Source organism: Pezoporus wallicus, unplaced genomic scaffold (genome assembly GCF_028554395.1).
Source record: "Pezoporus wallicus isolate ANWC-B61680 ecotype Strahan unplaced genomic scaffold, APGP_CSIRO_Pwel_v1 contig_8188, whole genome shotgun sequence".
Classification (NCBI taxonomy): Eukaryota; Metazoa; Chordata; class Aves; order Psittaciformes; family Psittacidae; genus Pezoporus; species Pezoporus wallicus.
Window position 1 is genome coordinate 2,931,207 of NW_026640104.1, and position 13,759 is coordinate 2,944,965.

At 44.3% G+C, this 13,759-nt stretch overlaps 1 protein-coding gene across 1 annotated transcript in view; it reads right to left on the bottom strand.

The window, feature by feature from the left end:
• Positions 1-13,759, bottom strand: part of GRK5 (G protein-coupled receptor kinase 5) — a 162,005-nt gene that overhangs the window by 54,898 nt on the left and 93,348 nt on the right. The window contains exon 3 of the mRNA XM_057417359.1: positions 2,208-2,320. Within this exon, the coding sequence (XP_057273342.1) occupies positions 2,208-2,320 (113 nt within the window). The remainder of the gene's footprint in view (positions 1-2,207; positions 2,321-13,759) is intronic.

The following is a 13,759-nucleotide window of genomic DNA, read 5'->3' on the forward strand; positions in this document are numbered from 1 at the left end:
TTGCTCGTAGAAGGAGCTTTAACACAAATCCAGTCCCACCACCAGCTTTAGCAGCTCCGGTGCTGCCTGTGCTGCATGGATGCTGGGAAGAGGACCCGGAGTTGCTTGGCACTGCTCCACGGAGCTTTAGGAGACTGAAATGACACAGAGCCCTCAATTCCTGAAGTCGTCACTGCTGGGAGAGGCTCAAGGCAAAGGTTATCACGGGGTGGCACTGGGGGACACACACAGGAGCGATACGGGGGTCAGTAATGTTTCCCTTAGCCCAGATGTTATTACCACTGCCAGGTGTGTGCGAGGCTCACACAATGTGGGCTTGTTCTCTGCAGCTGCTGGGCGCTGATGGAACCAAAATATGATGCCTGCTGCTGGTGCAAGGAGGCATGAAAGAAGAGCAGAGCCTCGCTGATGCTCTCCAAACCGAGGACAGCTCTGTCTCTTCTGTGTGAAATTAAACCCATTTGGAAGCAGCCTTTTGCGGCTGTCTCCCAAAGGGTTTCTGTGGCTTCCTGGAGAGAGAACCAGCACTCAGTTCCTCAGGGCTGCAGGCATCACACCCGATGTGGCATTTCTGTGGAGATGCCTCCCCTCAGATGGGTGTGGTGTGTTCTATCAGTGGCAGATAACTCATGAGAGGATACTGGCTCAGTACAGGACCAACACATCCAGGGTACCTGAAATGTCCTCCTGCCTGCTAGCCTTAAGCACATCTGCCCAGAGTATTCATCAGGAGCAGTAGTTCCATGCGTCTTGATGGCTAAAACTTCCATTAGGGAAAATCACAACCGGTGCTAGGAATGTCAGGTAGAAATTGTGACCAGCTAAAACTGATTTGAACAGGGCTTTATCTAAAACTTTCTGTGATGCTGCAGATTTGCTGCACGTACTGCAGCACTAACAAACTTTAAAGCTTTAAGTGACCACGTGTCCTCTCCCAGACCTACAATTTCAGCGCAACCCTCACGTCCCCATGTAGTTCAGAACAGCTTCACCATGGAGAGGGGCTTTTTACAAGGGCCTGTAGAGACAAGGGGAATGGCTTTAACCTGCCAGAGGGGAGACTGAGATGAGCTCTTAGGCAGAAGCTCTTCCCTGTGAGGGTGCTGAGGCGCTGGCACAGGGTGCCCACAGAAGCTGTGGCTGCCCCATCCCTGGCAGTGTTGAAGGCCAGGTTGGACACAGGGGCTTGGAGCAAGCTGCTCTAGTGGAAGGTGTCCCTGCTCGTGGCAGGGGTTGGAACTGGATGAGCTTTAAGGTCCCTTCCAAACCATTCTTTGATTTTACTATTCCATGATTTTATTCCTGTTGGTATGCATTGTTTTGCTTTTGACTGTCAGTGTCAGCCAGAGAGCAAAGCCCCCCTCGGGCACTCACACTCAGCACTGACAAGTTCATCTTCCTGGTACAATTTAGCCTTTTGGCTCATGAGCACCCTCCCTTTCTGCAGACTCCCAGCAAGAAAGCCACTGAGAGACTTCTTCACTGTGAATAGCTTCTCCTGCTGGCATAACACACGGCCAAGTGCTGCCAGAGTGGGAAAGAACATCGGATACCCCTGGGGCTGAGGGTGTTGTTCAGTGGCCAGGTTAACTGATAGCTTTCTGGGGTGGAAAATGGTTTCTTGGTCGCTCAAGACCAAGACTCTTGGTCACCCTTTCACTCAACCAGGTCACTTCTACACCTTGTGCCTCTCTTTTCCTATTTGAAAAAAACAGGGTAACAGTAAAGATGTCCTCTCTAAATCACCCTGCAGCCTACTGATGAAAAGGCTTGGTAAGAGATGGATATTATATTATCATACTTCTCATCCTCTCTTGTCAGTCCATTCATAATCTGCCCTTTCTTTCCAGTGCCTCCCAGCACTGCAGGCTTCACCCACATCAAAAGACATTACTTAGAGCATCTCAGCTGCTTGGGTGTTGACACGAAGGGAGGCCATGCTGGGACATCCTTCTCCTGCCTCGTGGCTCGTGCTCCCCATGAGCCACAAGGCTGGTACCAGTGAGATGCTTCATGAGTGCTGGTACCAACCTCTCAAGCAGTGCTGCCCCTCTACCACCAATGATGCTGGGATGCTGCTGTGGTCCACTGCTTACTAAGGTGTTAGACACAAAGTCCCATGACACAGCCATTTCTTGGGGTCAGGGGAGTCTCCTCTGTTGGAGAGCATTGCGAAGCACCCCAAAATATCACAGGAATTGACTTACCACTGAGTCAAGGAACCTAATGCAGCACTCGAGCTCGGGTCGAGTTTCACAGAACTGCCTGAAGAGAAGCCTTCCGATCGGCTGCTTTTCACATATGCTGCAGTAATCTCTCTCTAGAGGCAATAAAGAGAAGAAGAGAAGCATGAAAATGAGAGGAGCTTTGCCTTTTGGCTTGGTTAGCAGTTTAAAGCATTGCAAGCGAGTGCGAAACTATGTCCCCAAATCAAAACTGCTGCCTTCTCCCCGCCACACCACGTTTCAGGTATCCAAATACAAACACGATTAATGGCTTGAAGACTCAGACAAGAGAGGCTCAACTTTGTAGAGCTGATGTTGGTACAAGTCCCACAAAAAGCCATTCAGCTATTATGAAAGAATAATTCCACATTTTTCTGTGGTGGAAATATATGCACTCTGCAAAGGTACCGCTCAGCCTGGTGGTGTTTGTGGGAATGTGGGGAGCAAATTACAAGTCCCTGAAATGTGAGTCATACATTAAAGGGCAGGGAAAGTTGGAATTTGTGGAGACCTTCCTGGATGCCTCCTAGATACGCAGTAAAGCGCCCCTAATCTCTGGAAATGCTCAACCCACTCTCTACTGAACTATTATTGCAAACTATGTGTTTTCAAAGGTTTGAAAATCTGTGCTATTTACTCACTGAGCATTAACGAATGGATGGAGCATATGGCATCTAGCTGGTTCCAGTTCACACAGCACTCCTTTACAGAACTGCATTTCCCCTTAAACCCTGTATTTAAATGCCATCCAGAAACATCACTCCCAGTAAAGCAAAAGGTCCTTTACCCATCACAGGGACTATCTGCAGGAAAACTTGAGGGAAGGGCAGGCACCATTAACTGGCATCGCACCAGTACAAACGCCAAGGCCCTTTCCAACCCAATTATAGCATTCTGTGATGCTATAATACTTTTCTAGTGAGAGCAGCAAATCTCCAGCCTGTTTGGAGCAGCAGTACTTGCTTGAGACACGTTATTCCTCTAGAAGCACACACATGTCAAACAACATACTGTGTTTCCTTGAGCGTTCCTCTCACCACCCTCCTCGCTGCCATATGGCGCTTGCTGTTATTATGGAAACAACCAGCTCCTAAACACATAACATAGCACTGCAAACAGACATGCAAAACCCACACAAGTTGTCAGTGCCTTGGCTACTTCTCTCTCAGGCCTACAGTGGCTCCTGCAATGCCTTTTATTCCCCCTTTGTTTTGTCCCCCTGCGCCATTCAGCTCCATCTGCACCAAGGAGAACTGTGCTGTGATGGAGCCCACCTTTGCCATGGAAGCACCCGGCCAAAGGGCTTGCTCATCACGGGTCAGAACCTGGGGACCATGTTCTGTGAAACCAGGACATCAATCCTGAATGGAAAATGCTGCATGGCATGTTGGACTTGCTGACCTGTAGCTGGGTGGCAGATGCCAGGAGCCCCCAAGGCTGCCTCTTGCAAGGGGAAAGAAGGTGCTTGCTTGATGCTGTGCTGTGTGCAGTATGGCTGTACTTCAGGAACCGGCCCCTTGAAGCACCTACAGGGTGGCCATTCAAGACATGGGCTGGGACTAGCTGGGCTGTGCTTTTAATTCAGTATGGTCCTACTCTGCTCTATTCTTCTGAAACAGTCTGGAACAACATATCGACACCACTTTGTGGCTGGCATCACCAGTTCATTTTGGATCAGGATATCACTCATTCTATCCAGAAGATTGCAGTGTTTTGGTACCCTCCAGCAAATAAAACTGGATCTAAATCACTGTGTAAATCCTAACTTGACCTCCAATATATCTATCTATCTATCAACAGTAAGCCCATGGCACTGGTTTGTTTGAGCTGGAGCCTCCAGTGTGGAACACCATGACACAGTCATGTACAGGAGAAAGGCAGCAGGTTCGCCTGGATGCTGAGCAGCCTTGGAGGTGTCCTTGTGGATGGTACAAGCTTGTGCTGCCTGACCAAGTAGCTTTTATAGTGAGGAGGTAATTGCTGCAGGGATGGGCAGACACACAATGCTAAGGTAAGCAATGGAGGAAAGAGCCTGAGTGAATCAAAACAGCAGCTCACAATGTCCCACAGGGCAGCACAAAGCCAGAGGCTGAGCAGCTCAGGTGAGCTCTCCTGGGAGGTCTGGAGGTTGAACTACATCTGTCTGATGCTGTTTTCTGCTACCTTGACTAACTCACTCTTCTGAGGCTATGAATAAAATATATACACTGAATATCGGCAGCACACAGCCTGCTTGATGGCAAGACTCAATCCTTCCTGAAGCCCAAAGCCACAGCGAGCTTCCTCATGTTAAGCAAGCAGTGCAAAGTATGCAATAGGCTGAATTTGTAACAGGATAAACCACAAAGGAACAAATACATTAATCAGCTAGCTTGCCCTATATTTTCTCTATTACAGTGCTATTGGATGCACAGTAGCAAGGCTTGCTGCTCAAAATGCAGTTAGTTTATCAAAGTTGCTATGATAGGGTGACACTCGCTGTACTAGAGGATGCTAGAGGGCTAGCGATATCAGCTAAATAGGCATGCAAATTGCACACGCAATCACTGCAGTTCATAGTGTAGCAGGAAAAGAAAACAAGCAGCTAAACGCTATTACATATGTGGCTAAATGAAACATAAAGAAGACATGAGCACAGACTTCCTCCTATGGTGCATAACTTGGCCAACATACGAGAAGGGTGACCTGTTTGTAATGAGGAAAAAGGAAATGCCAGAAATAATCTCTGAAAACACAAGAGCCAGAGCAGTTCCCCGGAGCCATCCACTCCTCAGTCGTGCTCATTTAAGTGCTGGATCTACCAATACAGACAATAAATACATGATGCAACTGCTTTCATTCCTTCGAGGTGACACAAAGTATTTTCTTAGGCTCTGATCTTGCTGTTGGCCTCACTAAGTCAGCTAAAGGAGTCTGCTCCCAGTTCATTCTTGGGATGCATGGGTCCTGGAGTCGACTAAGAAAGAAAAACACCTCTCTCAGCTAAAGCAGGGAAAAGGAGCCATAGTTTGTTACAGTAAGGGAAAACTGTTTTAACAGCGTGCTGCACCCCTGAGACCTGGATAAAGCACCCCAAGCTATGCTCACAAGGTGCTGCATGCGGGGAGGGGATGGAGAGTCAAGAGGGTACCACAGCCAGGGGCTCCCTAGGGCTGGGGATCATGGTCGTGTCGCTCTCGGCCCGCCTGCCAGTACAAATATATCCATCCAGTTTCGAGAGCTTGAAAAATAGAAAGAAAGATTTCCTGAGGAAATGGAAATGTTAAACACTTGGAAGTGAAACCATATGCTCGTGATGATGAAGTGTAACTAAAACAGCTCTGAGAGCTGTATCTTTGGTAGTCAGACCCTCCTGCTGCAGCGTGATCCTGTTTAACGCCTGCAAAGTCACCCAAACCAGGGGTGAAAAGCTGCGTGGGTCAAAGCCCTAGGAAAGCACTGCTGCCAAACTCATCATTTAAAAAGTACCACTGGCAAATAATGTGCACATGTGAGGTCTTCGTCTTCCTAACAGAGTATAGACACAGATCGTTATAGAAAAGATACTATATAAAATGTCATCACAAACACAGAACTATGGAATGGTTTGGGGTGGAAAGGACCTTCAAAGCTCACCCAGCCCACCCCCCTGCAATGAGCAGGGACATGTTCAACTAGATCAGGTTGCTCAGAACCACATCCAGCCTGGCCTTGAATGTCCCCAGGGATAATGTATTCATAAGATAAACAACATTCATCCTAAACTCTACTGACTCATTTCTCCCTTTACTTCATAGCTTATGTATTGAAGACTACTTTATAGAGCACCCAGCAAGCAGAACATACCAAAACAGTTACACCTGCACACAGGCATCACCAAAGTCTATGGCCAAATTTGTTCCCTGGCAGATACTCTGGTAAGGTTCTGAAAAAGATCTAAGCACACACCCAGGAAAACCAGTTCTATTAATAACTTTCATACGGACCAAAACATGTCACTGATGAAGTGAAAAACACTAAACAGGGTAATAAAGCTGCTGACAATAAAATCCTTGACTTTCATGCAAAAGGGAAAAAAATGAATATCTAAAAAACCTCCTTGGGCCTTATAAGATCTTTTTGTCTTCATTTCCCATTTAAAGACATAGAAGGTTTTTCTTCTGGCTCAAAATATCACCTTATCAATTTTTGGAGATAAACAGCGGTCTGCAGAGAGACCAGGACCCTCCTCCTGTTTCACATCTGAAACATCCCTATGGGTTCTGGTGGGTTACTGGTGAGCTACACAACAGGGTGACGACTCTTGGCTGAAACCCAGTCTTTTCTGATGTGTTTCATTCAGTGTAAACTGCAGGTGTATGAGTGAGACTGCTATGGAAAGCTGTATTCCTGTTTCTGGGTAGAACCTCTTGTTCTGAAGGGCTGCTAATCCAACACCTGCACACAGCTGGTGAGGCTTCTTCCTCTAGCTGTCTATGGGGAGGAACGAGCTCAGTTTAAATCTCACTTTTCAAGTCTACAAGAGCCAGGAACATCTTTTCGCCTTTTTGGTCACTACTGGTGCGGCCCATGACTGCACTTAGGTACTGACTACTAAATAGCATTTTTTTTTCCAACATACTGGAATCCCAAGATAAGATATTTCATAGAAATGCATGGAGAAGTGCCAGGAAGACATTCACCATGCTGCTGCACAGGAAAATTTGGACTTGGCCTCTGGCTCTCTGCTCTCCTTGGCATTAAATCAGCCTGGATTAAAACTGAGTAAGATCCAAATGCAATGTAATTCTGCTGCCTACAAACAAAAACCCAACCAAGACAACAACAACAACCAAAAAAAACCCTTCCTTAACACCTGGAAACCCCAAAGTGGATGCAGGAAGATTTAATTGTTCTTTTCCTGCTTGTGCTCAACGACCCATGATGAGAACTCATCTTCCCCTTTTTTTTTTCTTCAAGGTGAATCAAAATCTTTCAAACAGACATTGTTCCAAGTCTATTATTTGTCTTCCTTTATCCTGATTTAGTCCAGAGCAACAAAAAGCACACTAAACTCATGGAAGAAAGCATTTGAATATGAGGGAACTCTCAGTCCCTACTACTCTCAAGCTGGACAATAGGGAGCAGCAGCAAAGCCAGAAGAGACTAGCAGTCTGTTCTTAAGACTGTTGGCACACCTAAAGTAAACCTTTCTTTCTTCCAAGGGGCTAAGGCTTCTCAAAGCAGTTCCCACCAGCCCTGGGATGGATGAAAACTTCATCTAGAGGTGTCCCAAAAATCACACACCTCCCTCCTCATTCAAACTTGGGGGGGATGCTGCTAAAGGAGATTCTAAGCACCCTGGCCCAAATCTAAAGCCACTTCTGTTTTTTTTTGCCCGTCTTTGCTTTTTACATGTGAGCTCTCTTAGAGGGGCACACAAAGAAAAGGAGGACAAAAGCAGGAACTAAAAGCAAGATTAAAAAGTATGCAGCATGACTGAGCTAAACAGACTCTCACAGCCCATCTCCCAGTGTGCACTTGTAGCAATTTCCTTCTTTTTGTCAAAAAAAGAAGACCAAAGCTTTTAAAGTTTACAGAATTGTTCTGTGTCCAGGCAGGGTACTAATGGAAAACAAACTGCATCTTTAAACACTGAATAGCCCCATTTAGAGCTATATTAATATAAATACATTTCTTCATTTAAAGCCAGCAAGTGTAACACTAGTGCTTATAAATATGTCTTATAATTTGCTGCTGCTCTTCTCCAGCCAAAAGTGGAATTACCGCTGTCTATGCATAAACTTAATAAACAGTACACACTAAACTGCCTGGCCTCTGAGGCTGATGAAAGTTCCTTCTTATCAAAGGATCCTTTGTGGATGCTTTAAAAGGATTTAAATTGCTTTGATTGCATTATTAACAGTGTCTGTGTTGCTCTTGTATTTCAGATTCATCTGGAAAGCTGGAACATTAGCTCTTGCATTCTACAAAAAAGATGCTTTTCCATCTCTAATATGCTTCAATACAAAAGATAATCCTTGTGTTCAAAAGCAAGAGCCTGAGATTGGCTACGTTAACACTTCTGCAGACCCACTTATTACTTTCTGATTTTTCAATGGCCTGGAGATGTTATAATGAATGGAGATGTTATAATGAAGTCATAAAATTTGCTGGGAACCCATGTACTTGCAGTGAAAAACAAGTTTCTTTCTTTAAGGTATTGAAAACATGGGCCCATTTCTGATGAAGAAACATGGATATTGGTGTTTAACTGTAGAACCCGGCCAAGTACCTGTACTTGATGAGGTAGCAAGGGATCTCCTTTTCATGATGACTCCTTGGGAATGTCACAGGAATGGGAGGAAGCAACACAAGGGAAATTTCTTGTCCTTTTAATGATACATTTTTCCTGCGGTTTGGGGTTTATTTGGTGTGGTTTTCTGATGGTTTGGGGGGGCTGTATTAGTATGGAAACCTGTTGTTGAGATGCTGAGGACTCCCCACTTGCCCCGTCCCCAGCAATGCATTTGAAAAGCAAGGCAAGCCAGATGGCCAGAGAACACAAGACAGGAATAAAAATGCCTCATTTCAGCTCATTCAAAAATTCCCAGGAACCGTGGCAGTAAGTCACGTTATAAAAGCCTAATACAAGCAGCGAGGCTCCTGTGGGAATTCAGTTACCAGTACAACTAATATCCTGCGTCCTGCAGACCTCAGTGGCATGCTGTATTTATAAAATGGGGCTAATAGCACTGCCCTACCTCAAAGCAGCATGGCCAGAGTAAGTATATTAAAGTGTGGGAGCCCAAAGTGCTACTGGATAGCCCTGTGGCTCCTTGCTATTTACTTGCAATGCAAACTCCCAGAGCGGAAATTTAGTCCAAGAGAGCACAGCAGAGTCTTTTTATACATTAACCGCTGTATACTGCTCCATAACTTCACCTGGCACTTCACCCACATGAGAAATGACGACGTAGCCCCTGTCTTGGAGGGTGTTTATGTTGGCAGGGCCAAAGCTGTGCAGGTGCAGGACAGAAACCCTGAAGCCAAGGGCCGTGATGAAGTTCTCTTGCTGGTGGCAAAAGCACACTCCCTCTAACAATAAATATTTCACGTTTTTCCTTTATTTTTAATGAAATACAGAAATTGTTATCCCTTATGGCTTGCTAGATTCTGTATTTTGAACAGCAGCTTGTCCTGGTCTGCAGTTAAAACCAGCATTTCATCGCTGTAGAAAGGTCTAGACCTTACATATGAAGCCCCGTTGAGGGACATAGGTTTTGGCCTTGGTTGCTTTTCAGCCCTTTAATTTAGGATTTTCTACAAAAGAACCTTGGAGACCTTCATCTATGCTGTCAGACCTTCATCTATGCTTGGATAGGCAGAGCCAAAGCTCTGGCTATCCAAGTTTAATTAATCAAAAATACAAGTGCAATCGAGCTTACTTGAGACAATGGAAATGGTTTTAAGTCTTGCCAACTTAATCTTCCCAGTTTGTCTCCTGACCTCCTGATAATCAAACCTCTAATGTAATTATTCAGATGGAGACAGTGTTTGTTTTTTATAACTTCCCTTATTTCCACTCTTTCCATGGTATTAGGCTACAGGGATAAACTCCACACATCACAGCAGCATTATACTGAAGATGGAAACGGTCCAAACCTTCGAGCTGGACCAATAGTGAAAGGTTGTTCGGAGACTGTTGTAACACATTTGCAGTTAAATGCACTTGAGTGATATATATGGATCTTCTCATTTGTTTTCTGAATTGAAAGCTGTATTGAAGCTTTGCTCATGGAATTTTATTTGAAAGTCAAATCCCACAAACAGTTGCATAAATATGTTTGCACAAGTCCGTCAACCAGAACGCGTATGTGGCTTTGTTGATTTTGGACAAAGATTTTGGCAACAGGGATAACAACCCACCCACTCTTTTTTGAAGCAGCAGCAGGAGGGATCAAACAAGATCCTGTGAGCTCAATATAGTCATCGCACAGAAAAACATCAGTGGGATCCAGAGCCTGGGGAGGGACCCTCAGCTCTCTCAGGGGAGGCATTGGGTTACCCAGCCTTGTGCCAGGAGCACAGTCAAATGGCAAAGAGCAAATGCTCTGCCCTGACACTAGGCTATTCGCCAGTGGAAGTCAAATTCACATCCTGACAAAATCTGAGTTACTCTGCTGAGCTATCCCAGCCCTCCTCCAACACTTCTGGTATCTTCTAAAAGTTACTCCTTCAGGCAACTGCATCCTTTCCATGTGGGTCAATGATCAAGCCCTGAGTTCAAAAGCAGACTGCAGATACTGCAGGGTCAAGAGTAGGTTCAGCTTGAGAAAATGGAGCTTGCCATTAATGTTTGAGTCTCTAAGACCATAGAAGCAAAAATATATATTGTTGTGTGAAGTAGTATGTGGTGGAAGGAAAGGTGACAAGTAATTGTTTCAAATAAGAAAGGTGATCTGCTGAAATGGATGGAAAGGTTTCCATTAATTCCAGTGGGTCTCTGATCAAGCCCATTTTCTCCGCCTCTGTCAAGCACAATTCATGTGAACAAAATAGTCTGTCTTTCAGCTTTTTTTAACTGAAATTATTAGGTACCATGCTCTTTAACACATCCTTTCTTTTGCATTTGGCTACCAGTTACAATAACAGCGGGCAGAAAGGGAACAAAAAAGCCCCCAGAAAGAGCAGGGAGACAGACTGATTGATAGACCGGCAGATGGACAGATATGTTACACTTCTAGTTTAAAAAGTGAAATGACTAGTAATAAGCTGGTTACCATTCCCATAAATTCCACTTGAAAAGCACGTGTCCCTGGATCATAACTTTGATGAGGTTTCCTGAGCACCATGTTTAAACTGTTGTCTCCTGGGTGGTTACAAAGCTAGTCGGGACATGGTGGACTTCCAAACTACTTCACATTGATAACAGAAGACACACCATCACCAAAATTTCCCAGCACTTGAAAGTAGCACTTGTTCTGCAGTGTGGCACACCATGACCATGACCATGACCATGACCCTGACTACAAAAGCAGTTCATCTTTATCTTCTTAAATGACTTGCACCAATGTCTCTGCAGCAAGGTCAGAGGAAGGGAAAAAACCCTCAAAAGAGATATGAAAGCTCATCTCAGAAGCACCCTGGGAAATTCAGGGAACAAACACTTGGTTGTTCTCGTTTTGTTCTGCTTCGGAGCGGGATGACAGAACTGGATGATGTGCCCTCAAAGAAGGTAGCTACTGAGACTTTTTTATTTGGGACTTTTATGTCCAGGCTTAAAGATTTAAACTGAAATATCGAACTTACTTTCTGCCTCGTGCTGTTATTTAGAGCCCTGCCTGGTGATGTTCTGAGTAATACGTGCTGAAAGAAGATTTCAGTCAAAGTTGTAATTTGAATGTTTAAGGTTATGAAATCTACAGGACTGTTGCTGTTGTACATAGCACAAAATAAACATCTCGATTCCAGGAAACTAAAGGAGACAGCTTGTGAATCGCTTTCTTAAGACGAAAAGACTTCTGCAGAACTACTCTTTGACTTCTAAACCAGCCTGAATAGAAACCAAAGCAGCCATCGAGACTAAAGTTTTACCAGGTCAATAAAATGGCAGAATACATACGGCCACCAGCACAGACACTCTGCAAATGCAAATTTAATCAGTAAATGTTGCTTAGAGGCACATAATAAAACCATTCAAGGGGATCACTAACTCTGCATGCCATCCGGTAGTCACTGCAAGTTCTAAACACCTCAGCTATTTTACTGGTGATTCCTCTAACAAAATACTAGATGCTATTAGTTGTTACTTCATTGCTAAATTTACTCCTTTTTTCCCTTTCAGTTTTTCTCTTGATGATCTGAAACCCTAAACTTGAAGTACAACAAAACTCGGCAATCTTACACTGGTAATTTACCATTCTAAGCGTTTTTCAATCCCAGCCTTTAAAGAAAGTTACAAAGTAAGCTCAACCATCAACTTAAATAATCAAAGAGACAATAATACACCAAAAAAAATGCTCAATTCTCAACAATTTTAAGGGGCATCACTGGCCTTTGACAACACGTCTAAATTACCACTTCACTCCCAAGTGCAAGCAGTCTACTTGTAATAACACAGACACTGACTTCGACTTGATTTATGTTCACAGGTTGATTTGGCTGGTTGCTGAGTGACAGCCCCCTCTGAGTGGGTGCGAAGGAGCTGAGTAAAATTGATATGAATAGTGGAAAAGAGATTTTAAAGTCATTTAGAAACCCCAAATACACTTAAAGGAACTCATGCATGAAGGGGATTGCCAATGGAAAGTATTTTTTTCTCCTTCTCGACAGAAGTCTGCAGTACCAAGGATCAATTCATACCAAATTACTGCGATGGATGTAGACAGCGTGGCAGCTGGTGTCCAGACACAAGAACCACGAACAGGCTTACTCAGGTCTACAAAAGAGGAATGCAATTTGAGAGAGAACTTTCTCTTTGTTCTTACGAAAACTGGGTTTTCATAGGGAAACTAAGTGAGAACTTTTATAATCTTAAAGATTATTGCAATACTGGTATTTTTTCAGTTTCGCTCTTTTCATTTTTTTTTCTGTCATTTCTTGGTTTAGTTTCACACTCTATTGTGAAAAATATCTTACCCTTAGAGTGCTTTTTCTCTGAAACATTTTGTTTCCTACATTTCAACACACAACCACAAACGTTCAGCAACACATAACAATGGTGTTCAGATCTGCAAAAGAAGAGGCCCAGACTATCATCTCCTTGCTGAAAACATATCGACATTTTACTTCTCACTTGAAAGAATGATATGTCATCCCTTTGCACTACATGACAGATCTGAAGAAATACATCAATAACTGAGATCCTAATGTACAACTGAAGTGTCCTCCAGCACCCTTCCAGCTAAGTGCTGACCCACTCAGACATTGCTTCACTCAAGGGCATCTACGAGAGGTCTGTACACGCTGCTTGGTAAAATAAGCAGAGTATTTAAAAAAACCTCACTGAAATCTAACCCGATTATCTCATAAACTTTTACACCAGACCTATACATGGCAAGGAATAGCGCTGGTGTGGTAAGAGCAGCATCACAACTAGCTGTCATTAGTCCTTTGAGAAACTCGTGACGAAGTTATTCTGGTCAAGAACATATAGGGAGGTGGGGTGGATCAGGCTAGAAATAAGCATGGGCTTATTTCCACCAGTGGGAACTCTGCAACAGCTCACAGCATCTTTTATCAGCGGAGTGACACTACCTCTCTCTGTGTGAAGCACCAGCTCTCTGTCTATCAATGTGAAGTGATGCTCAGAGATAAAGTGCTCTTAGGACCCTTTTCCTGGGGAAAAGGATCACTTATAGGGCAGCCACTTAGATTCTGGTTGCCCCTTCAATTCTACCACCAAAAAGAGTAGCCTCTTGTGCTTGTTGACCTCCAGCATGGGTAGGGTAGATGCTGTATGTGGGTTTTTGATGCTTGGATGTTTAGAGCCAGCTGTCATTTCACCAGCAATATTCTGTGGCCCATCTGCACAGCTAGACTGCTCCTGCTGCTTCATTAGTGAGTACAATGGG